Raw genomic sequence first — 26,664 nt, 5'->3', positions numbered from 1 at the left:
AGAACAGGCAAACAAAACAAAACAAAAACCAGTAGTTCATTCGGTGTTGTTATAACTCAGACTTTTTTCCAGGTACCTGAAGAAAGAATTTATTTTTTCTTTCCTATAATTATGTTTTAGTATTGAGGGTTATTTTTTGTCAGGGTATATTTCTAGCAATTTGGTTAAATGTTGTAAATCAGTCAGAGTCTTTAAAAAATTTGTCCTGCCAAGACTGTGAAATACATTCCTACATATTCATTTTTGAATTGATGGACGGATGACAGGCAGTAAGGCAGCGGGATTGAGCACTAAGCGATTCTTGTGTCAGGCTTCAGAAATCTTAGCAGTCTGATCTGTAGCACATGAAAAGGAGTAGGAAAAGAGCAAAAACCAGAAATATGTATGAGAGTTTGGTTTTCAAACAGAAAATAGCAGCAAAGAACTATTTTTATTAAGAGGAACAGAAAACTAGTAAAGCTAGAGAGCTAGAACAATAGATGCCATTATGGGCAAATGAACTGATGGTTTTATATTTTATTGAAAAGTTACCTGTGATCTTATGCCATGCCACAATCTTACTGATTAGTTGAAAGATCATAAAAATGATTAAAAGTCTAGTAGCCTGGAGTTATGCGGAAAGAAAAGAAAAAGGCAAAGTAGGTTCTAATGATGATCTTCTGGTAAAAGGTGGTGTGGTTTGGCAGAAGGAGCATTGGTGTGGGAAGTGGAAGCCCCATGCCTTACTCCACAGCTACTCCAGGGTTCCATGTCTCTCCAGGCAAGTGGCTTCACCTCTTTGGTTCAGATTGTCCCCATCAGTAAAATGAAGGCATTGTATTGAGTTATTTCTAAGGTCCCCCCATCTCAAACTTTATAATGGCTTCTCATCCACCAGGAATACAGGAGAAACGTACAAAGTATATGAAATTAGCCTTGGTGACAAAAAATGTACAGTATTTTTCAAGCTAGGGATGAAACAGTCATAAAACCTGGGGCAATTCTATTCAATCTGTGATGTTGGCATTTGGGTGCAACGCTTATCTTCTTTTCCTTCCCTTTACAAAGACCATTGTATCTTGTTTATTCTTAGCGGTTTTCAAAAAACAGCTGTAAAAAAAAAAAGGAATGTAAATAGAAAAATTAATGCGAACTACACTTTCTTCTGGGGAGATCGCTGGTTTCCTCTCAGCCTGCCCTGCTTTTTCTCAAACCTTGTTTGCATGCCAATTTTGTGTTTCTTTGCAAACCTTGTTAGAGTTTTTGTAAAAAAGTGGAGGAATAAGGAAAAGAAAAAGACAGACAATTACAAAACTATTACTAACAAACTACCAGTAGTTAAAAGCAAAATAACACACAACTGCATTCCTCTCTGTACCTAAATCCTTCAAGCACCCACGGAATTAAGTAAATAATTAACTACTGCTTACCTGGGGAATGACAAAGAGGGCCTCAGGGTTTGGTAAGCAGGGCTAGATGATCTTCAAGATCCCATTTAGTCCAACTGAGAACAAACTGAGGGTTGATGGGGGGCGGGAGGGAGGGGAAGGTGGGTGATGGGTATTGAGGAGGGCACCTTTTGGGATGAGCACTGGGTGTTGTATGGAAACCAATTTGACAGTAAATTTCATATATTGAAAAAAAAAAAAAAAAGATCCCATTTAGTCCATAGTTTTCATGACATGATTCCTGCCTTCAGGGAAATCACATTTAAAAAGTGGAGAAAAAGGGAAATTTACACTAAGCCATGGTGGTTCACTTGAAAATGACAAAAGCCATATTACAGACTAGCGTGTCCCTAAACACTGCCAGCATTTTCAAGTACGCTGTTTTTCCTGGGGAGTTCATTGATTTAGATGGTTTGGCTTTCCATTTGCTTGGGAGAGTGAACCATGTTCCAGAAACAAAACCATTAAGCAAAGGATAGCAAACAGCAAGCAAGGGATATAGTGGAGAGTGACAAATCTATAATGGTATAACTGATTATTACATTTGAGAGAGAGAGAGAAAGAGTACGTGAAGGGGAGAGGGGCAGAGGGAGGAAGAGAGAGAGAGAGGACCTTAAACAGGTGTCACACTCAGCGCAAAGCCCAATGTGGGGCTCTCGGATTATGACCCAAGCCAAAATCAAGTCAGATGCTCAACTGGCTGAGCCACCCAGGCCCACCCCATTTACTCCTGAATGGAATCTGTATCCTTAGAAAAGTTCAAAGGCGTAAGTTTAGTAACATCATCAGCTAGCAGTTATTGGAAAACAAATCAAAGTTAATTGCTTGAAGACCGTTGCTCATGTTAGCCCTACATCTTGGACAGAATACTTCAAAAGCATTTATTTTTTAAAAATCTACTTGAGAAACCAGCTAGTAAACCAACTCTCTAGGTCAGGGAAAGGTGGGAGTCAACAACCTGGCAAAAAAAAGAAAGAAAGAAAGAAAGAAAGAAAGAAAGAAAGAAAGAAAGAAAGAAAGAAAAAACCAAAAACAAAAACTACCTTGTCATCCCTGGTTCAGGGAGTAAAACCTTGTTTGTTTTCTGGAGTGAAGAGGGAAGGAAACATCAGTGTGTCAGTGTGTAACACGTACGGGATTTTTTTTTTTTTTTTTTTTTTTTTTTTTTTTGCCAGGTGTATGAGTGAGACAAGTGTTTCGCACAAACTTTGCCCCTATGATTGCTGTTATTGAGGGAGATGAAATGCAGCAGCATGAGAAAGACCTAGGGAATATTAACAATCTGCTTACAGGGAGCAAAAGCGTTGTCCTACACACTGATTAGGGCGTTGAATATCATATCATAGATAGGAGCGACAGATCGATACAATCTGGCTTTTCCTTCATTCACTTTCTTAGCTTGTGGCTAGGAGCCAGTGATATATTTTCCTGTCTTTGTTCCTCACTCCACACGTGCTCCGGGAAGCAGCAGTTATGCTTTCCTTTCTTTGCTTAGCCACGCTCAGCGCTTCTCTGAGGTCCTAGCAAGAATTTTAATCAGTCCTGGCCAGTAATTACTGTCTCTCTCCAGATGCATCTCTTCTACAGACTTCATTTTTATGCTTCTCCAGTGTTGCCGAGGAGGGTGGTCCCGAAATCCTCCGCGGTACAGAGCCTGTCGGCTGAAGTTGAACCACCAGCAGGGAAGACGTGAAATGCTTCCTTTTCTCTTTCCACAAAATGACATATTTTTCCTTCCTCGTCTCTTTCCTGTAAAGTGGTGACATCTTTTTCTGACACTGCTAACCTACAACAGGTATTTCGGTGGTGACATACACTTGAGGGTTTCCCCTCCGTGACCCCAAGAATATTTAATAGTTTAGCCCTTCTACTTTGCATTTTTTCTACTTGGTCAAAACAAAACCAATCAGTTAAGGACAGTGGCTATTTTACCAATAGCCTTAAGGGGCATCCTTAAGCGTGCCAGTTGTTCCTCTATCACGCTCCTGAGTGCCCTGTCAGACGAGCCTATGGAATAGCTTGAAGTAAAATTCTTAATTTCAGTAATTTTCATCGGCTCTGACTCCCCCCATGTCACTCCAGAAACCTCCATGTGCCATCCAGTCAAGTGAGTTATCTGCTCCAAGAATCTTGTTTACTCACTTGATATCTATCCATTCGATTTTTACTAAACCAATATGTGGTTTAAGCCCATGAGGGGGATAAATATATATAAAATGAGGTTTTCATCCAAATAGTAGGAGGACGACGATTCACATAAGTGACTAGAATATATGGTGATGTGTCAAGGGCTGTGTGAATGAGGCAGATACTAAATTTTATAGGAGTTTAGCGGTAGTGAGATAGGCTGGCTGCAATCATCAGGGAATACTTCACCGAGGAGGTAGGACATGAGCTTAGCTCTTAACAGTGGAGGAAGTTTCAACAAATAGAAAAGAGGGGGAGGTTTTAGGAAGAGGGGACAGTTAAAATTATTTAATGTTTATTTATTTTTGAAAGAGAGAGCCAGAGCACGAGTGGGGCAGAGAGAGGGGGAGACATGGGATATGACGCAGGTTGCAGGCTCTGAGCTATCAACACAGAGCCCGATGCTGGGCTCAAATTCACAAACTGTGAGATCACGACCTGAGCCAAAGTTGGATGCTCGACGGACTGAGCCACCCAGACACAGGAAGAAGGGAGAGTTTAAACAAAGATGCTGAGGTATGACAATGCTAGGTATATTCTCAGGAGGAAGGCTTTCACACCTTGGGGACTCTAAATTTATTTGGATTAAAAGCTAAGATTGGAAAATTAGGTAAGAATTAGATTCTGACTGAGTTTTAATGCCAGGCTAAGAAGTGTAAACTTTATTCAGTAGGCCTGAGGTATGACACAGTCAGACAGGAATAGTTGGGTTGGGGGAGACTGTACGTAGGGAGATCCGTTGCCTACCATTTTGTTGTGTTGTAGGCTGCTGGACCCAGGGCCCGAGCTTGGAAGAGGCAGGTAGGTGGTCAGATGTTAGACGTTAGACATTCTAGAGGCAGAAGTGACAAAACATGAGGTTCAATCAAGTAGAAAAAGAGAAGTCTGAAACAAAGTGAGAGGCTGCATTCTGCCCTACAGGACTGGCTAGGTGAGTCTAATTTATAAAGTGTGTACATCTTGGAGCACTGAGGGGTCTATGCTGGGAGAAAGGAGCCCTAATTACACTTCTTCAATTCTGATGCATATCTTTTCCACAGTTTACATTTCTGATATTAGGATGCTTCTTGCCGCCTATGGGTACATTTAACATGGAAGTTTTCCTTGAAAAGTATAGTATTTCAATGGCAGTTGATGGCACTTTACCAGCACAGAAATAAAGTATAAAATGTATATTATTACCGTATTAAGTTTTCCTTTCAAACTACCAAATTATTTCACACTCATTACAATTAAGCCAAACAATCCAGGAAACGTAAATTACACATGGATATTGAAAACACAGTAACTATTATTCATCAAATGCCTACATTGCCCAGAGTAAAGAACCACCAGGAGAATAAATCAACCGCCAGAGCTCTGGGCAGGTTATGAATGCATTCATCAAATGCTTACTGAGCAGCTCTTATGAGACAGTCACTCTTCCAAGTGCTAGCTGGAAAGATACAGAGATGAATGAGGAAAGAATTCTAGCCTGGGGAGGGGGGGTGGAGAGGTGAGCTCACGACTTATTAAGGGAGAGGAGGAAATGTGATTCATCATAAGAGAGATCCCCAAAAATGTGTTTTGGATGCTCAGATCTGCTTGGGGACATCGGGCAACGCTTCGTGAAAGGTAGGGTATTTAAGTCAGGCCTGGGAGGATGGGTTGGATTTCTACGGATAGAGCTGGTGTAAGTAGATTCAGGTGAACAATGTGTTGTGAACAAAGGTAAGAAGTTGGGAAAAATCATGTGTATAGAAGGAACACAGCAGTCCAGGGTGGCTGGCGGGCCAATATGAGTAAACGGTATGAGTAATAATGGTTTCAGGAAGCATTTACTGAACAATACTAGGTTCTGTGTACTCTTGTGTTTTCCTTGGTGATGTGCAGTATAACTAGTCCCATTTTATAGGTGAGGACAATAGCACACAGATCAGTTCAGTAACTTGCCCAGGGGCCTAAGAGCTCAAGCCGAAAGGTTGGCCTTACTCCTTTCATAAGCAGTGTACGTGTAAGGTCACACACAGGGATACACAGCTGTGAAAGGGTCCTGGACACAGGCCGAGGAAGGGGCCACAAACTATGTGAAGGACTCTGAAGCTTACTCTGTAGCTGATGTGATGGCATCCCTGGGTTTGAAATACTACGTTCTCACTGCTATGGTGTATATAATGGAAGTGGACCAAAGTGGTTTTTAGATATATGGTACCAGAAGAGTGTAGGTTGTGCATCAAATTCTAGCATCCTCTAGGGAACTTTAAAACCCTTAGATTCTTGTAAGACTACAATCTCATAGATCTTTTTTCCATTTCCTATGTCATTTATTTTGATCCACATAATGATGTGGCATTTCCCCCGGCATTGAGTCCATGGAGAAACGTACCCCAAATTGTCACTGACTTTGCCAAAGCCCTCAGGCTGGTAAGTGGCAGAGCTGGGGAAGGAAACAAGATCTTCTGGAGCCTAAGTCATTGCTACTGTCCTTATTTGGTCCTCACTTACTTTTATCTTAACAATTTCCTCTGCAATCAGAGGTGCAAATGGGCATATATATATATATATATATATAGTAATTGATAGGCTTGCTCAACACTGGAAATCAGTACTCTTAAGTAGATCATATCCTTGCTCAACAAGAGATGTGGACCACTTTCTGGCTGACACTGGCAGGACCATATGATCAGGTGTTCGTCCAGAGAGGCAGTAGTTCCTGTATTTTTCCGTCAGTGGGGAGGGAAAAACCCTAGCTGGCTGCCTCCGGAAACTTAGTGTCCGGACTTCTTGGCAATTTCCCAAGGCTTTTGTTTTGGGAACTAGGCCAGCTGTCTACCTATCTTAGGTTAGATCATTCATTTCACAACCTTCTCCCCAGCCCCATCCAGGTGATTAGTAAAAAAGAATGATCAGTGCTTGGCTAAAGAGAAAGTATCATTGTTTCCAAATTCAGCATAATTCCTTGTCGTGAATTTGTGTATAAAATGTCAATACTTGTCACTTCACAGACCTTTCGCTGTGTTCTGAATCAGCACCCAGATCAAGGAGGGGCTGAATAACCACCTGCTCTTGAGATTGACCACACATTCCACTTTTAATATTGTTATACTTTCTTTAAATATAAGGAAGAATGGGTGTGTATGCGTTTCCTAGGGCTGCCATGAGAAGTTACCACAAACTTAGCTGCTTAACTCAGACTTTTTTTTTTTCCTCTCACAGTTCTAGAAATTAGAAGTTTGAAATCAAGGTGTCATCAGGGCCATGTGTCCTCTGAGACTCTGGGCAGAATCCTTCCTTCTCTCTTCACAGCTTCTGGTGGTGCCCTTTCATCCCTGGTGTCCCTTGACTTGCACCCACAAAGCTTAGCAATCCAAAATCTGTCTCTGCTACGTTGTGTGATTCCTATGTGTCTCCCTTCAATATGATGTTTTCCTCTTATAAGGACACGGGTAATAATACTGGATTGGGGCCCACCCTAAATCTTCATCTTAACTTGATTATGTATGCAAAGACACTCTAATAAATAAGGTCACAGGTACCAAGGGTTAGGACTTCAACATTATTTTGGGGGGCGGGACACAGTTCAGTCCCTGTGGTACTCTTCCTTTTTATTATGATTTAATTATGTACAAATCATACCACTGTATCTAGATTGTAAATTTCTTAGGGGGATGAACTGAGCTACAGTAGAGGAAATAATTTGTCCCTCTTTAGTAAATCCATAGTATTTTTTAGATTTTTTTTTTTAATTTTTTTTAACGTTTATTTACTATTGAGAGACAGAAAGAGACAGAGCATGAACATGGGAGAGGCAGAGAGAGGAGGAGACACAGAATCCAAAGCAGGGTCCAGGCTCTGAGCTGTGCCCGGGCACAGAGCCCGACGCGGGGCTTGAACTCACAAGCCACGAGATCATGACCTGAGCTGAAGTCGGACGCTTAACCAACTGAGCCAGCCAGGTGCCCCTTGAATTATTGTTTTAATTGCTATCATTCTGAGAGACTTTTTTCCCTATATGTCTGGATTCTGATCTCCATGAGGGCAAGGTCCTATCTGGCTCATCTTTATGTCCCCATAGTGTTAGAGCAGTTTTGGGGAAGCAATATTGCACAGTGATTAATGTTGTTATCATTGGAAATGTCTGCTGTGGATTTTAATCCTGACTGTCCTGGATATTCGTTGTGTAAGGTTAGGCAAGTATGTGAGCTTCATCTGAAAAATAATGATAAATATAATACTATTCTTATGATTTTTATGAGAGTAAACACTTTAGACATTGCCGAGATGTTACTATGATTATATACTCAGTAAATGCTTGTAGGATCGAAGGATACCAAGTAGTCTACTTATAATTCTGCCATGAAATTACTCTGTCTCTTCAGTGAGACTTACATTTTCTAGGGCTTAGTTGTTGTTTTTGTTGTTGTTGTTGTTGTTGTTACCCCAAAATTAAGGGAGTTAGCTGAGATGACTCTTAGGTTCCTTCCAGTGTAACATTCGGTAAATTCAGCTAGTATTTTCTTATGACTTCAAGGATATATATGTCTTTTCAGTTGTATATTTAGTTGATTCTATATTGAAGATTCTAACTATGGATTTACCAAAGAAGGATGCATTGTCATTGGTTTGTCTCCTGTGCTTACTACCTTGTACAGTGTCTGTCTGACTTTATTATTTCCATTAAATAATAGGAAAAATTTATAGATGCCCATTTTAGCCAGCTCTGTTCATAACTTTATGGACACATGGAAATGACTAATATACTGTCCTTCCCTGTATTACATTTGGATCTCAGAGAAATTAAGATTTCATGTCTTTCCTTCTTTTTGTAAGTAGACAGGGATGGAAGTAAAATAGAGAATTCTGATATTCTAAGAGTTACCTTATTGTTCTTCTGTATTTCCTTCTGATGCACACGTATACACACACACCCCATCTCTCTAGACTCTAAAAGCAAAAATGGAGAAGGTGAAGTACACTCCATTAAGTTGCTTCCTGCTAGCCTTTCTCTGCTGCCTCTCTTGCTATTGTCGAAAGCAAGTCCCTTACAGGTAGTAAGGTCAATCCAGGCAGCTCCAGGGGTTCAGTAGATTGGAGAGCTGTCTACTTAGGAAACTCCAAGGTGCACACTCCCTCCCAGAGTTGTTCTGCTTGGACTGGCTTATTTAACACCTTTATCCATTCAGTTAATTAATTTTTTTCCACATGGGTAGCAACCACATTTATTGAAGAGTCTATTCTTTTCCTGATGAAATTAATTGCTTTAAAGATATAATACCTGAATATGCATGGATGTGTTTGGGATTCTCTATCCATTTGACAATATTCTATTTGTTAATATTCTTTTTATTGACCTATTCTATTTGATGGTGTTAACTCCTATGATATTTTTTGATACTCAGGTACGATAGTTTTCTCAATTCCCATACTTACCTACCACTATTATTTTCAAATTCTTCTCAGCCAGTCTTGTGTACTTTCTTGTTCAGATGAGTGTAAGAATGTATATAAAATGTTATAAACAAACAAGCTAACAAAACCTGTGGGGATTTTGATGTGCAGTACATTGAATACTTTAGGAAATTTATAGATATCTTTATAAGAAGGACTCTTCTCATATAGGAACATGGTATTTCTTTTCCTTAGTCTGGATTTTATAATGTTCTTCATAAAATCTTAAACATGCTAGGTTCATTCCTATTTTATGGTTTTTGGCTCTTTTGATAATGTTTCTCTCCCCCGTTATTTCAGTTCTTTTCATCCATTGCTGCAGTATGATAAATTCGTTTCTCTTTATATGGTATCCTTTGAAACTCACACTTAAGAAAACCGTCTACTGAATCTGCTTTTCAGTGGCTTGCAGATTGTCACGGATATTCTAGTTATGCAACCATATCACCAATAAGGATTACAGTTTCTCTCTCTCTCTCGCACACACACTCATCTATGTATACACACATATGTATATATTATCTATTTATAAATATTTTATCTTCTTGCCCACATGCTTAAGGTCCTATTCTTTGACTCAAATGGATCTGAATGAACTCATTTCAGTGAATTACCCCTATGTTCAAATGGAAACCACATACTTTACTGAAGTAATTTTTATTAGGTGTAGCTGATACTTTTCACCTATTTTATGGTTGTTAGAATAAAAAACAATACATATTTTGACCTTTATGTTTAAACGTGTTGGTCATATCCCAAATGCTTTACTAATGAAGCAACTTTAAAAGAAAAAACAATAGCTACTTTTTTTTTTTAAGATAATAATCTTCAAGCAAGGAAAATATTCTGGTAATTAGGTGGCCAATTTATTTCTCTTAGAGACTTTATATTTCTGAGAAAGGCATCTTCATATCAGAGAATGACTTCTTTAGGATTAAAATGTACTTCAGTTTGCTTAAAGCATCTTCACCTTTCTCTTAATAAATTCATGGGGAAAAAAGTAGTTTAAAACCTTTTTTCAGCAAATCCAGAATTAGGGATCCTTGGGCTACTGGTCACTCATTACTTTGTGTTCATGCTTAAAGAGTCTTTACTATCGTTACAGGAGCAACGGCACCAACAGACAGACAGACCCCAGTCAGGCAGGCCTCCCATAGAGAAAGTGCCCTTCTCCAAAAAGGTTGGAAGGGCCTTGTTCTGATTGGTCAATACTAACAGGCAATTCGGGAAGCTCATTGGTGTGGTTTGGAGCCGGGGTCTCCCATTTTAAGTCTGGCTTGTATATAAGGCTGCATTGTGGCCCCTTTCTGGTTCTGTCCCGGAGGAGAAACAGTTTCACAGGAGTAGGCAACAGAAAGCACCTCAGGTACACAACGTTTTTCATTTGGGGCTTGTCCCCACGAACCCTAACTATCTCACTGTTGGTGTTTTTCCCTCCAAAAGAGAGCCATGTCTGTGAATACCGGGAAACTCATTTGCGGACTGACACTTTCTTAACGAGTGACTTAACAGGCTATTATTTTTCACACAGTATGTGTTGTGATTCTTTTCTCTGTTCTATAAGCCTGTAGCTTTCGTTTTTTAAGCCAAGGAAATCATGTGGTATGAGGAGGAACACAGTACAAAGCAAATAAAGATGGAGCTACTGTGGTTCAAGTCAGGGCTGGAAATTCCAGAAGCTGGCACACCTTTCTCCTCCGGGTAACTCAAGGATCTTCTTACATTCTGAGGAGCACAGTCTCAAAAGCATTGTAGGGGAGTGCCTGGGTGGCTCAGTTGGTTGAGCTCGGACTTTTGCTTTCAGCTCGGGTCATGGTCCCGGAGTCCTGGGATCCAGCCTTGCGTTGGGCTCTGCGCTGAGTGTGGAGCCTGCTTGAGAGTCTTTCTCTCTTCCTCTGCCCCTCCCTCCCTTGCATGCGCGCACACGTGCTCTCTCTCGTGCGCGCTCTCTCTCAAATTAAATAAATAACTAAAATAAATAAAATAATTTGTAGAGACTGTGTCCTGAAGACTTAAGTCCTTCGTACCTACAGAGCATTTTGTACAGATGTATTGACACACCCACAAAGATCCGGTGTAAAACCTACACACATACGTATCACCTCAAAGTGGCCCACATACAACTTTATACCTTTAACATGTACAACTTTATACCTTTAACATGGACCTTCTTAGAGACCCATCTTTGGCATATTCCCATCATGCTCAGAGCACGCTCCCTAAACCTGAAGTAGGTAAAATGATGTAAATAAATTTTTTTAAAAAGCAGTTGATTATGTTTCTATGCGATAAATGCACAAAATGAATGCACAAAGATAATCTGTTTTTACATTTGAAATAAGGCTTGAAATTATCTTACTGAATGGATTCATGAACACCTGATCTAGATAATCTGTTTAGGACCCCAGATGAATTCAGCAGCTAAATCTCTTAGGTGGCACTATAGTCTACCCATAGCTTCATGACTGGTTGGATTAAGCTTTAATAGGTCAGAAAACTTCCTTGTACTTGTAATAAAACATAATGGATATGATCTATTGTTAACTATTATTTATATTAGATTTAAAGTCTTGCGTGTGTGTGTGTGTGTGTGTGTGTGTGTGGTTTTAAATAAGTACGTCACAACTTGAAGCTAATATTTGGTTTGTATCCACATTAGGGTTTCTAATATAGGGACTTCATGATCTCTGTTTCTATTATTTCTCTTTCCTCAGCTTGTTATTTTTCAGAGCCAGCCCTGATTGTCGTTTACCTTTTTCTGAAGAAGGAGAATTCCCTTTAAGGAACTCTCTCAGAATCCCAGGGACCCACACAGAGTTTTTGAGGAAGATAGAGACACCCATCCACCCAGTCCAATCACACAAATAGGTGAGAAATAGGACAAGCCAGTTGTCACTGTTAGTCAGCTCTCAGATATGAGAGTAGCCCTACCAAATTAAATTTACCTTACATAAACTCAAACATAAAAGACTCAAATATTGTCTGTGTGACTATAACCTGTGTCTATGTCAGTGCAAGTAGCCAAATAAGGGCTTCCTGTGTAAATGAAGGCAAAACGCAAAAATAAAACAAATAAGCAAAACCAAACACCAAACCAAAACAAAACCCTATGGTTTTCCAGCAAGCAAATAAAGACTTCTTGTGCAGATAAAGGCAAACAGCCAAAATAAAATAAACCCAACAACTGTCTTAAAACCTGAAGGATACAAAGGAATTCTTGGGTTTTTCTTTTTTCTTTTCCTTTTTTTTTTTTTTTTTTGAGCAGCCATTTCCTTCTGTCCCATATCTACTCTAATGAATAGATAAATTAGGGGTAATGGAAACCCAGAAATTTCTGACGTTGGCTCTGACAGTGTTTTACAAGCATTGCAAAATGGTACAGGACAACAAGGGTTTTCACATGTACGCTGGCCTTTAGACTGCTCATCCTTGCTGCATATATGAGCATTTGGTAGTAGATAAGGCATTTCATAGAGAATTAAAGTAATTTCCTTTGAAGTTTTTCCTTTTGAATTCTTATTACTTAAAATTCAATAGTAATACTCTACTTTGAACCAAGCGCTATGCATGGACTATTTTATCTGTTCTTCCCTACAAATTTTTATTTTAGATATGTAAAAACTGTGGTTTAGAGAGCGTATTAGTCAGCTTGGACCAATACTGTAATAACAAATACCACAGACCAGGTGGCTTAAACAGTAGAAATTTATTACAGTTCTAGAGGGTGGAAAGTCAAAGATCAAGGTACCCATAGATTGGGTTCCTGGTGAGAGCTCTCTTTCCTCTCTTTCTGGCTTGCAGACGGCTACCCCCTCCCTATGTTTTCACATGGCAGAGAGACAAGAGAGCAAGCTAGCAGGCACTAGCTCTCTGATGTCTTTTCTTATAAAGACATCAATTCTATTGGATCATGATTCTACCCTAGGACTTCATTTAATTTTAATTACCTCCTTAATTATAGGTCCTGTTTCCAAATACAGTCACACGGGGGTTTGGAGCTTCAGCATATGAGTATAGTGGGGCACAATTCAGTCCATAGCAGAAAGAATAAATGACTTTTCCAAGGTCAAACGCTACTTGTAGAGCCAGGATTTGAATCCAAAAAGTTAGGCACTGAAACCGCTGTTGTTAACCTTCTTATAGCTGTCTATGAGTTTAATGGGTGTTATGTATGGAATTGGCCAAGTTTGCCTTCTAGACCCTCCTGCCTTTCTATGTTCTGTCCTCTAGGTATATACCCTTCTCAGAGGCCTCTATCACATCTTGCCCATGTTCCAGCACCTCAGGGTTCAATTCATTTGTACTAAAACTTAACTCAATCCACAAGTATTTGCATATTTATGAAAAAATGCCTCAAATAAGAATGTCCCCCCCCCAATAATGGGATGTTAGCTTTCTGAGTAGACGACAGACATATATATATTTTTAAGCTTATTTATTTTGAGAGAGAGAAAGAGATAGATGAGAGAGAGAGAGAGAGAGAGAGAGAGAGAGAGAGAGAAATGGGGAAGGGAGAGAAGGAGAGAGGAAGGGAGGGAACATGAGTGGGGGAAGGACAGAGAGCACAGAGCCTGATGCAGAGCTCCAACTCCATGAGATCCTGACCTGAGCTGAAACCAAAATTCAGGTAGTTAACTGACTGAGACACCCTGGCACCACCCCATGACAGACATATTTTAAAAGAGATTCTTTCTGCATCTCTCAGATTTCTCTTTACATAAGATTGTGGCTCTTTGGACTATGGGTCCATAATACAAGAATTTTCTACCAGTTTAGTTTTTCTTCTTTGGTGCTTTAGATGAATATTAATTCATTTTTGTTGAATATCTACTTCCCTCCCCTTTTTGTTAACAAACATTGCTTGAATGCTTTCTGTACATAGGACACGAGTATACATTTAAAGATACAAATTGGCTCTTACTTTCCAGGTGTAATCTAAGTATCATATGTTAAGTTCAAAAGAAAGATCTGAAAAAAATGATATGACATTTCAGAGAATAAAGTTAGATAAGAACTGGACTTTTTAAAAGTTTTATTTTATTTTATTTTGTGGACAATGAGGCAATTTTGAAATCTTTTGAGTAGGTAGATAGATTGATCTGATTTATTTTCTGAATCAGCTTTATAAATAAAGGGGAGGATGAAGAGGAAGAGAGTTCGGAATAGTGTAATTATTCTGAGGTAAATTCTATAGAGCAAATAAATTGTAAATAGTAGAACACCTTTGTGAATCAAGGGTTTGAGGCTTGAAGTCATATTTGTATGAAAATATTAGTATTTCTCCACATTTTATCACAAAGGCTATTTTTGATGGAGGATGTTATTAAAAATATTTAATAACTGGTATGACACAAGACTTTGACAATCAGAGAAGGAAACTGGCCAATCAAAATAGGCCAGGTCCTAAATATATAATTAACAAGTCTGACCAATCTGGTATATACTGACTGAATGTCAGCTCTGCCTTTGTCTCTGGTTGCACAGCAATGGATCTTACGATTTGAAAGATTCTCCTTCTTAAACAAATGTCATAAAATAAGTAAAGCTTTTTTTTTTCTAATTTCTTAATTTAATAATAAACTTCTATAATTTATATTAGCTAAGGTCAGCATAACAAATTAAATTGATACAATTTTGGCATCCATCTGTAATGCTTGGTTGTCATTTTGCTCTATGGCCTTATATCAGGCAAGTGTATAATTTCCATTTGGCATTTTGAAATATGAAAATATTTACTTAACTTTATCAAATTCTGAGAGGGCAGGTGCACTGCTGTCCTCAATTAATAGTGTTGATTTAAGTCATGTACCTCATAGCCTGGAGATGTTTTAAAATCTCTCTCTCTCTCTCTCTCTCTCTCTCTCTCTCTCTCTCTCTCACACACACACACACACACACACACACACACACACCACATAAATGTCTTCATAACTGACACATTCTTTAGTTGTCAAAGTCTCTACCACTCTCTTTTGTTTTACACATTTATGTTATATTATTTTACCCATCTGGGCCCTGAAGGCAAATGCAGTTGTAATCCCTGATTTAGATATTTTTATGTTTTTAGAAACATCGTTTTGTTCAAGATTTTACCCTTTATACTTGGCAGCTTCTGTTCGGCCTGGATTTACCTTGACCTCCATTTTAGTTCAAAACTTTCTAACTCCTTTACGTCCTACTATTGACCTTCACAATTATTTTGAAAATCACAGTTGACTTTTTCTAGTAGGTAAAACTTCTTTTTTTGGTTTTTGTTTTGATTCTTTTCTCTACTTACATCCCCGCTCCTCCTCTGAAACCAGTTCTCTCAAAACTACAGGTCTCAAACCCCCACCAAAAAAAGTATCTGTGATCTTGAGTACTTCATGATGGCGTCCTTGACCCATATTCATGCCCGGACCAACAAGAAACATTCTTGCGCCACCTTGGTTTGCCTGATAACTTCCTGTTCTTTCCATTATTCCCCGAGGACCACAGGCTGATGCTGCAGCAAAGTCCAGTCTAAGAGAGGGTCAACTTTGAGCTCTGAACGTGCTGGTCTTCTCCTCCCATTGTTCCTTGTAAGATGATGGATAATTTTAGTCAGGACAAAGTAGTAGAAGGGCAACCGGCAGAATGCTGAATGGTTATCCAAGTGGCAGATATAATGCCTTTTTGATGAACATTAATGAGCTAGGGTGTACTTTGGGGAAAGTACATTACAAGGACTTTGTAAGAGAACATTATGACTGGACCCTGTAATTCTTGCTTATATCCACAAGAACTGAATGTCTGCGTATCTTGACTTTGACATTGAACTGCCCATATTAAGTAGGAGAATGGGTGGGTAACAAATGGCAGAACTTGGGGAAATATTTCTTTCTTCCTTTTAAAATAAGGCAGATGGTTTTTTGAACACAATTTGCCACAGCTCATAAAAGCATAAGAGTTCTGGTTTTTTGAAAGAGAAAATAATAAGTTGATTTTTTTTTTAACGGTAAAAGTATTGTTTCTCCCAGGGGCTTAAAGAAAAAAAAAAGCATTGAGAAATGGGAGTGAACTGCAAGATAGGGTTTGTGTAACAAGTACCTAAAACCACAGAAGTCACATGGGCTCTTTCTGCTTTGCTACTTTTGATTACTTGTCAGAGGGTTAGAGTTTTAGCTTCCCCCATCCTGCAAGGCCACTCAACCATGTGCTAGCTGGAGTAATCTTTATTCACAATGTCTTTACAAAGGCTCCTGCAACAGAACAGCAATGGCAATCTGGTGGACTACTGTGCTGGTCCATCTTATAACTCTGACTCCACACTCACAGGCAGCTTCCGAATGGATGATAATAGAAGGATTCAAATGCTGGCAGACACAGTGGCCACTTTGCCTCGGGGAAGAAAGCAGGTATGATTACTATTTTGTACTTTCAGAGTTTTCCTGTTCTCTTGGGAGCAGAGTGATATGTTTATCTGACTTTGCACTGAACTTGTACTTTAGAGGCTTGGAATTAGTTACTAAGAGTATGGGGGAGGACGCAGCTAAGAAGCCCAGGTTGCTCATGGACTAGTCCAAAAGATTTAAAACCATTAACAAAATATTGTTTTCAAGGCCAAACTTAAAAGAAGATTGTTTTTCTCATTTGAAGAGGTGTTCAGGTAAATGAAAATCGTTAAGTGCATCAAACTTAGAGAGTGCATGCAGATGTGGCCCGTTTGAGAATCATTGATCTTTTCCCCCTGTATGTGTCCCATTGATTCTATGCCTCCCAGCCTCACTCCGTGATAGTCATTTTCAATGGAATGAGAGTACCTTTTCTCCAGGACAGCATTTGTTGACTAAATTATTTTCAGTGCAGGGGCACAGGTACATACCTAATGCCATTGGGAATGAAGGCTTTTGCTGGATAAATTGGCAGATTGAGTACCAGCTCAGCTATTTACTAGCTGGTGGGACCTTGGGCAAGCCACTTGCCTAAGACTTCGTTTTCTTTTCTCTGTAATGGAGATAATAATAGAGCCACCCTAAGGAGCTCTTCTTTGGAGTAAGTGAAGAAAATGCGCCGTGCCTGACACAGCGCTTGACGTGAAGTTGGTGCTCAACCATCATGTTATCATTTTTATTTTTATTGTAAGGGATTTCCCTAGAGATGAAAACTCACTTAGGAAAATCCATGTCCAGCTGAGTTTATTTTTCGTTTCTTTGATTCTACAATTTCCAATTTTTAAAATAATTTTTTAACCATAGCACCTCTTCAGGTTTTAGTTATATAACTTGCTATCAGGCTCCAAGTGCATATCTGAATTTAGAACTGGAATTGCTTTAAAGCATGAATTTTTGCCCTTCAATCCTGCATGTACATCATGTGCTCCTCTTAAGCCTTCTAATTTCAGGATTAGAGAGTTAGAGCATAGTGGGCGAGTCATGATCTTTTCTCAGCAATGTATACAGCTGATTCCTCGTTATTTTTCACAATGAAGATAAGGCATAATTTGCCATGGTTGGGATTTTTGATCTTCGTTTAATGCGAAAGTGCTTTTATGACATTAAGTTTAATCAAGTGATGAACATTTCTATCAATTTACTGCCTGTCTGAAAATAAAGCAGCTATAGGAAGCACCAAGGTCTTTATTCAGGTTTCAGATATGGAGCAGTGTGTACAAGGTACAGAGATGAAAAGAATGCATTTCCTGGCCTTTTAGGGTTAACAATTCAGTAGGCAGAACAAAATAGGCATTACACAACATAAATGCTCTAATTCAAGGACATGTCTTTTAATATAACCTTGAAGGATAGGATGTTCCAATTCTGAACGGTATTCCAGAGCAAGGGAATAATTAATGCCAAGGCACAGATCTCGGGGCCTTTAGGGCACATTGAGGTAACAGCACATTATTATGTCTGGGAGACCCAATAAGTGTCTGTTGAAGGGGAGTGGAGACCTTGGTGCTGGGCTCCTTTACGCTTGATCTTAGCGTAAAGGCCGAGAAGCCGGCGGGCTGCTTTACTAAACACTTCCCCTGAGGAAGCAGTGATTTGACCAACACAGGTAGCCACTGGGCATGTTTGAGCAGTAGAGGGTTTTAGGAGCCTCACTCTAGAAACATGGTGAGTACATGGGTAGAGACTAGCAATGAGGGACCAACTTTTATAGTAGTTGGAGAAAAAGGAAATGGACAGAATGGAGAGGAGACCCGGAGACTTGGCTGTGAAAGGCAGTGAAAACGGAGGAGTCACATCTGGTCTTAAACTCGAGGGAAGATAGCTTCCACTAAAAAGAAGGCAGTCAGTATGAGGTTACTGGAAGGAGATAAGGAGAGGGATTTGGGCACACAAAACACATGCATTGTGCATAGGTATATAACCTATATACACACAAATGCCCACATTCTCACACCGACGAATCTATCTGATGTTCTCATCTTTTTAGGCCCCGTCTTCTCCCTTTTCTCCTATTCTCTCCCATAGCAAACTCCTATTCAAACAGTGTTTTCTTCCTGTTGTGAGAATGACTTTAAGGAAAAAAAGAAGGCAAAACAAAAACTCTCTTCTGCATGATACTTATGATTCTGTACAGTTAGCATCAATGAGACTTGATGCAAGTTTATCCCAACATTTCAGGCTTTTCCAAATGGATGTTCATTTCCTTTAAGTGGTTTGTAGAGAATAATCACCCATTTGGCACTCCCTGAATCGCAGGCAACAAGATCCCTGTGAGGCAACCACATGAGCAGGTGTTTTTCTGCCCACTGTTATTTTCAACACTTTCAGGGCTGACGTCAACAGTTCATACTTCTCGTTATTGTTGGCTTTGGTTTCTGCAAAGCTGTATCTGGTGAGCATGTAGTTTCAGATTAATCTTCGGAAGCATTTGGGTGTTTACACTTGGAATTGCTTAAAAATAGATTTCTGTGTGTACCTCTTATCTCAATACCTGTATTTGTAGGAGGCGACAGACATCTCAGTACAGCTTCTACTTCTGAACATATTTTTGGGGGGTAAAAATCCCTGCAATGGGAAACAGTGTGGGAAGGAGACAGGAGGAAATAAAGATAGGCTTTATAAATGTGGTGATAACAAAGGAGTAGTGATTGTACCTCTGGGCCGCTCCCTCAAGGGTAGTAGGTTGCAGTTGGAAGGCAGTTTAAGAACCAGGGACCTGACAAATGGGTTAGAAACTGGAATGTGCCTCACTGGTACCACAGGTTGTCTTTGCCTGACGTTCTCAAGGTTATTGAATTATTACTCAATAGGCAACTTCAGAAAGGGTGAATTCACTTAAAAGTTCTGATCCGGAATTTTGTGCTAAACTCTGTAACGTGTCTATTTCTGGGATGGGTTCTGCCCTGCAGAAACTTTCACATGATTTCTGTCTGTTCACCCATCTGTGACCCCAAACTCCCAAGTTTCTAACTGCAACAAGGTATCTTGATCATTAACTGAATACTTTTAGGTAGAACACTGTGTTAATTTCACTACGAAATAATTGGGAAAGTATTCTCTAATTCATACTGTGGCATGCCCTGAGTGAATAGCCCACAGTTTTTCTTGGAAAAGAAGCTCATGAGTCCACAGTGAGACTTTCTTGGGAAGCTGTGACATTTATTTGGGTTCCTTAAGGGCACTTATGAGTTAGGAAATTGCACACGGTTCCGTTATTTTGCTGTATCTTAGAATAGTCTGTAGAGCCTTGCTAACCCAAGGTTCCTGGGTTAAAAGGGAAACAGAAAAAAACCAAAACAAAACAAAACACCTGGATTCCTGGAAGAATTAGGGAGATTGCAGCAGAGACTGGAAAAGAGAACAAGGCACAGGATTTGGGCTTTTGAAACAAACAATAGAAACAAAAGAAACATGTTAATATATATCCTGTCTCCACCCCCAATACTTTCCGGAAATGCATTCACTCAGTGGGGACCAGGAAGTAACAATCTGTTACTTAGCAGCAGAAGTGGCTGCAGTATTGAACTTTGAGCTCCTGTGAGTCTGCTGGCTCTCTGGCTGAGCTACAGATTACCCTGATCTTTTGCAAACTGACAGCTGAAATATTTAGTGTTGGCTTCCCCCTAAAGAGGGACATTGTAAATCACCGCATAGCGGCAAAAATTCCGTTTTGAATATTAATGCCTGATCTTTGAAGCCCTCTGACTAAAAACAAAAGAAGAGGAATCATAAACTCAACCCCAGGCATCTTTATATTAGTGGCTAACAAGGGGTTAAGGAGCTTTGTCTAATCAGCGGGTCGTCATTGAATGTGTGGCTTGCAGGCCTGCCAAATTGCCAAACCTAGAGTTCTCATATTAGATAATGTGTAATAAAAGACAGCTGTTGCCGGCATATGCCGTTCATCACACACCCGTTCCTTATCCATACGTTTTGGTGTCTCCGCTGCAACCCCGAGAAAAGGCTCTGGCTGGGAGCGCATTCGGGAGCACTGGCGCCCCGGGTTAGAGCCTAGAACGGGTTAGAGCCTAGAACAGGACCGCTCACTCTAGGAAAAGGGCTGTAGGCAAAATATTTTTCAAAGGGTGATGCTTTGGATAAGGCCTTAGGCATGCTTCTTCCCACTTCGGCAGATACCCGGGTGCCTGAGCACGGGCTGAACCCTGGGAACATTCTTTTTCACATGGCCTGAGTCTGACAGCCGAGATCACATGCAAGGAGGCTGTGTGTCAAGATGTGGCACGTGTCAGAGAATTTGATGGTGCGTAATTTGTTTAAATTGTTTTTTCTTTAAACATTAGGTGCCTAAGAGAGGTTCATCGCTGATCTAGAGTAGAAACCAATTTACAATTTGACTTAGTCTGATTTTGTGTGTGTGTCGCTGGTAACCCAAATCAGTTGATCCACAGGAATTGGGTCTCTGCTGTGCGCCTCACGGTGTGCTAGGCAAATATTTTCAACTAGTCGATTAGCTAGATAGAGAGGTGAGCCAGAGAAAAGTAGGAAAATTGCTTTCTGTGTAGAGGATTTGGGTTTGTCTTGTGGAGTTAAACTATTTTATATTTGAATTTATCTGGAATGATTTTTTTTTACTTTAGAAGGCAGGTTACAGGTGGACCAGATGAAATCTTAACGTTCCTGTCAGTGCTGTGATTATTTGCCTGGCAAAAGGGCATTTAAAATTGCTGAGGAAAGGCTGGAAATAACTCATTCATTTTGGCCACCATTTATTCATTTGGCAGTTATGTCTTAAGGCATTAGAACTTCCTTTGTTTCCTATTAATCCTTTATGGTTCTTGCTGTTTTTGGACTGAGATGGTTTTGTTCTTTTTGTTTTGTTTTGTTTCGTTTTTCATTTTTGATTTTGTCACGTGTTTGGGATTTTCTTAAATTTAATTTTCTATTTTTAATGATTACCCTTGAGTTTTTCCTGCAAATATTTAAAATTTGATGAAGGGCAAAGTTGAAGAACATTTTAATGCATTTCTCCTGAACTTGATCTTTCACCACTACTTACTTACGTTGGTGTCTAATAGTTTACTTCTATTTGTCTATTTAGCTATTTTGAAGTTTCCCCTATATTCCAGGCACTGCACTAGGCACTGGGGTAGAAAATAAAACAAGTACAGTCCCCACGTGGCTCTAAGGATAAAGATAATTCTGTACAGAGGTGAGGTATCTGATCCAGCATACCCTTTATATAAATACACATACAGTCTCCACATATAAGAATGTGTGACTAATATGATGAATATTGATAGCAAGAGTAGTATTTTTAAATATAAGCCCTGGCTATGATAACAGGTAACAGGTAGATATGACCTACCTACAAAGCTTGCAATCGGAAACAAGGATAAAAGCCAGGGAGATGCAAATAATGAAAGTCGATTGAGACAATGTGAGTGCAGTGGGCTGGCGAGATGAAAATACTTGGGAATATCAAGTTTATTGCTCTCTTTTATAAGAAGGCAGCCCTACTGCACAGCTGAGTCGTCCCTCGCCCATGTTTGTGGTTAGTAGGACAAATCAGGATGAAATAAACTATGAACATTGTTGCGGGCCATCTATCGTTAGTCCTTACAAATTGAAAATAAATAATTTCTGGCAAATCTAGAGAATCTTTTTGGGTCTGAGCCTTCTGATTGCAGACTTCAGGATGATGCAAATGATTTGAGGGGTGGAACTGAAAAGACAAGGAATTCCAAAACATAATCAATTTGCATCAAAGCGAGGAGAGATCATCTCTTCCTTACATTAGCTTAACTGACCAATCAGTAGCCAAATTCTGAATGCTGAGCCATTTCAGAAAGTTCGTGAAAAGGCTGGCATTTCGTACTTGATAATTCAGATTCATTACAGTGATGTAGGCTTCTGTCCTAACAAATGCCTTAATGAGGGTTTTGTTTGTGCATTAATTTTATGTGTTTTTCGCCTTCTGATTTTCAACCTCTATTTGTTTGGATTATGTGTTGATCTCCTGACTTTTTTTTTCTTAGTTTATTTATTTATTTTGAGAGAGAGAGAGCGAAACAGAGAGAGCATGAGCGGGATAGGGGCAGAGAGAGAGAGAGAGAAAGAGAATGCGAAGAAGGCTCCACAGCGTCAGCTCACAGACCGATGTGGGGCTTGAACTCACAACCCTCGAGATCAGGACCTGAGCCAACACCAAGAGTCAGAAACTTAACTGGCTGAGCCACCCAAGCGGCCCCTGACATTTTTATGTATTCACTGATAGATGACAGGCGTGTCAGGTTGACCATGAAACACCCGTGGGTTAGCTAGGATTGCAGTTTACATTTTGGGCCACTGGACCAACATTTGAGAAAGGGCTGATTACCATTTGTTAATTCCTAAACAATAACACAAAAACACAGAAAAAACAGCCATCACCTGAGAAAACAAGATGCTGCCTTTTGCTTACGTTTCCTATTTACAAGGGTAGAAGGTATCTCGGAAGTTTATGTTTATAGGATCTTTTTCCAAAATATGCCGAGGAGGAAAGGTGATAGTATTCCTGTTGTTTATACTATTTGGTTCCTTTGCTCTCTTGGCTGCAGATCTCACCGCACTCTTCCAGACCTTCTGCAAAAATCAATCATAAGCAGAATTGAGGTTTGGAGTCCCTGGTTTCACCTGAATTGTGCTTCTGCATATGAGTTGGTTCTTTAGAGATTATTTTATCCTGTTAAAAACAGTAACATATTGAACTATTATAATAAATACAGTCATTTCATCAGTATCTCAAAAAACTATCAAGCATTTGAGTTTTATATGCCATTCTGTGGGTGTTGTTTTCTTTGGATTTCCGTGTGATTAGAAATTGCTATGGTTAATCTTTCGGAGGCTATTTTAAATAGAGATTAGAGATGACATTCCTTTTGGAAGCTTTGGAGTTTTGCCACATTACGTGGACTCTTTTTGCCAGGGTGTATTATTATCGGAGCCTCATTTAGCCTTTTAATGCTCCAACGTTCCCCTTCCCCCGCTCTCCTTTGCTACCACTAGAAAATGGAAATTACTACCTTTCCATAACAATTTCCCAGAGCTGGGCCAAAGAAGGTGACAAAGAACAAAGTGCTTGGTTATTTACAACACTTCGTAGTTGTGTCTTAAGGACCTTTGGATAACTGTGTGCTTATTCTATTTTTCAGCCTGCTTTGACGAGATCAAGTTCTTTAGGTGACTTCTCCTGGTCTCAAAGGTAAAGAGATCCTTGTATTTTTGTGTCTCTCACCAAGGCATTCAGGAGCACAGCTCTTCAGACTGTGGACGACAACACACACACACACACACACACACACACACACACACACACACACACAGAGTCTCACATACTACAGTTTACATGAACGTCAGCTGTTCGTAATTGTGGCAGTTATTTAATGATACGTCTGTGACAAATGTGATACTTTGGTCTTCATGCATATTTTTCAATTTTTTTTTTTGTTACAGAAAGCTTGTTACCGTGGAAAAGCAAGATAATGGAACTTTTGGATTTGAAATCCAGGTGGGCAGTTTTCAATTTTCCAGATTTTAATGAAGAAAGTGGCACTGATAGTATGATATTTGCAAAGAAAGAGTGAAGACAGGATCAGAGAATCATGGGCTCCGTGACTTGTATCTGTGACTTTTATCCAGTGTGCAGTGGTTTGGGGGAGTTTTTCAGCGTGTTGGGGGCCATCAAGGAAAGAAAACATTGAAGCCAAAATAAAACCCCTGAGACCTGCTCAGCTCCTTGTTCTGAGTTGCTTTAGTTTTCCTGTAAGTCTGAGCCTGATCAGAAACACTTGGTTTCAGCCAGATCTTCTAAATAAGAAAGTGAAATACTCTATTACAGATGTGCATTTTATATATTTGCATTTAGGATGTGTTTTGCATAATCATTTTTGTACTGTATATCAGATTTTAAATCTATTCTCTGGCATTCGAGAAATACTTGAAAGCGTGTATATTTGTGTATATGGGACTGCATGTATTCGTGTGGAACCTCTGTTACATTTTGAGATACTAAGGATTTCATCTTGGATATAGCGAAGGAAATTGGACTTTTTTCTTAATGACAGCACCTTATAATTACTATTTGAAACATTTTAGAACATTTGGGTCTACCTGCATATTGTCTCATGCTCTAGGAAGTTTCTAACAGTCTTTGTAAGTTTCTATTTCTTTTTTTTTTTTTTGACATTTCAAAACAATGTTTATTTATTTTTTGAGAGAGAGAGACAGAAAGAGAGAGTTTGAGACAGAGCGTGAGCAGGGGAGGGCTAGAGAGAAGGAGACACAGAATCCGAAGCAGGCTCCAGGCTCTGAGCTGTCAGCACAGAGCCCAATGCAGGGCTCTAACTCATGAACCATGAGATCATGACCTGAGCCGAAGTCGGACACACCTGACTGATTGAGCCACCCAGGTGCCTCATATAGCTTTCAATTTCTAATAGCTTAAAAATTTCATTTCTTATTTGCTCTCTGCTTTTTCATGGCCATATTTGTAAAGATGGTGAGTTAGGTCAGATGAAGTCCAGTCCAATTAAGTGCAACAGTAATAGCTTATGTATTATTGTTTTTTTTTCCTCCATCACACTTTGGCATTTCTTTTAGATAATCATATTCTTTTGCATAATCGTATTCTTATAGTGCACATCAGCTTTGAGATTAACTTTGGTGCTGCTTTCAAAAAACTTTGGTGACTGAATATCAACCCCCAAATTGGAAAGATGCTGTGTATTTGAAGATTAGGAACAGGAAACTGCTAATAAGTAAAACATGCCTTCTGAATGAAGAAACCAAATGGAACCCTAGCTATAAGGAATAGGGAGAAGGCTATAGGAAGAAGAAAGATACTTTCTACTTTCTGAACTATTCTACTTTTAAATTCGGTGACATCTATGATTCTTCTATGAGGTTTTAGAAGCATAGTACTCTCTCTTACTCCCCATTCATACGAAACGCTCTCTCTCTCTGCTGTGGAGAGATTACCTTTTGTGCTTGCTTTTAAATGAGAATTATCCAGAGGGTATGTAGCAGTTGCTACTGGAAACAAGATCGATGACTACCCACTTATCCTATTTAATGTAACAAATGAGGATTTTCTTCTTACTCTTCTATGATATATGTCATTGTTTCCCCATGTTTCTCCCCCATACCATGAATGCTGACTCCACATGGAGCACAAGTCAAAACTATCATTAGTGGACAGCAGGTTACAGCAGCTAGAACCTTTGTAGATAAACACGAGTTAATGATTTTATTTCTGAACTGCAGTGTGTTCCAGTAAAGCAGGAACCCAGTCCTCTGCCAATTTCCTCTTGGTATATGCTTTCCATTGCCAGCTCCACACCATCATCTATTCTTTTTTTTTAATGTTTATTTATTTTTGAGAGAGACAGAGAGAGAGTAGTGGAGGCACAGAGAGAGAGGGAGACAAAAGAATCAGAAGCAGGCTCCAGGCTCTGAGCCGTCACCACAGCTCCCACGAACAGCGAGATCATGACCTGAGTGGAAGTCGGACGCTTAACCGACTGAGCCAACCAAGCGTCCCCACACCATAATCTATTCTTTAACAGTCCTAAGATTTGCAGTAGTCATCAAATAGGGGAAATACTCTGGGAATTTTTTGAAGACCAGATAGAGCCTCATGTATCCCCATCGTGCACCCATGGTTAACATGTATTTGGGTTCTGGTCTACCAAGTGAAGAGCACATTGGCAAAGAAACTACACATCCCCTTTGGATTTCCCTGGGTGCTAGTTTTATACTGTTAGTGAGAGTCACACAGTTTGATAGCAACACAAATGTTAGATTCATACACACCAAGTTCATGTTCTCTCGGTGCTACCTGGTGGGATTCTTAGGAGTTTCAAATGAAACAATACGTCATATAAAGTCCTTAGTAACGTGCCCGGTACCAGTAGATCAAACAATGGCAGGTGTTAGAATAAAGGTCACTGGGCCTGAGAGAGGGCAATGTGACTTTTATATCTCTGAGAAATGCAGGGGATTGTTCTGTCATTGGCTTCTAAAAATGGGAACTAGAAGACTAGGTGTGTGTGTGTGTGTGTGTGTGTGTGTGTGTGTGTGTGTGTGAGGGAGGTGGGGGGGGATTATTTGACTATTTCAATCCAGAACTATGGGGCTTCTGCCTTTTCTTCTCTGTCCCCAGTCCACAAATTTTACACTGGTTGTGCGCATATATGCTGGCTGTGTAAATCAAC

The 26,664-nt window shown here is 39.7% G+C and overlaps 1 protein-coding gene across 4 annotated transcripts in view; it reads left to right on the top strand.

Moving 5' to 3' along the window:
• The window catches only part of CYTIP (cytohesin 1 interacting protein), a 70,561-nt gene that overhangs the window by 23,494 nt on the left and 20,403 nt on the right, over window positions 1-26,664 (top strand). Inside the window, exons 4-6 of one of the 4 annotated variants that reach the window (XM_053215095.1) lie at window positions 16,338-16,417; window positions 23,605-23,654; window positions 23,906-23,960. In XM_053215095.1, coding sequence (XP_053071070.1) covers window positions 16,349-16,417; window positions 23,605-23,654; window positions 23,906-23,960 — 174 coding nt within the window. In that variant the 5' untranslated portion in view covers window positions 16,338-16,348. Of the gene's footprint in view, window positions 1-15,800; window positions 16,418-23,604; window positions 23,655-23,905; window positions 23,961-26,664 lie in introns of those variants that run through there. The other 3 variants (XM_053215094.1, XM_015076711.3, XM_015076727.3) reach the window with 3 other exon arrangements.

The sequence above is a fragment of the Acinonyx jubatus genome, chromosome C1, assembly GCF_027475565.1.
Source record: "Acinonyx jubatus isolate Ajub_Pintada_27869175 chromosome C1, VMU_Ajub_asm_v1.0, whole genome shotgun sequence".
NCBI classification, from domain to species: domain Eukaryota; kingdom Metazoa; phylum Chordata; class Mammalia; order Carnivora; family Felidae; genus Acinonyx; species Acinonyx jubatus.
The sequence above is the reverse complement of the archived record's forward strand: the minus strand, read 5'-3'. Positions and strand labels throughout refer to the sequence as shown.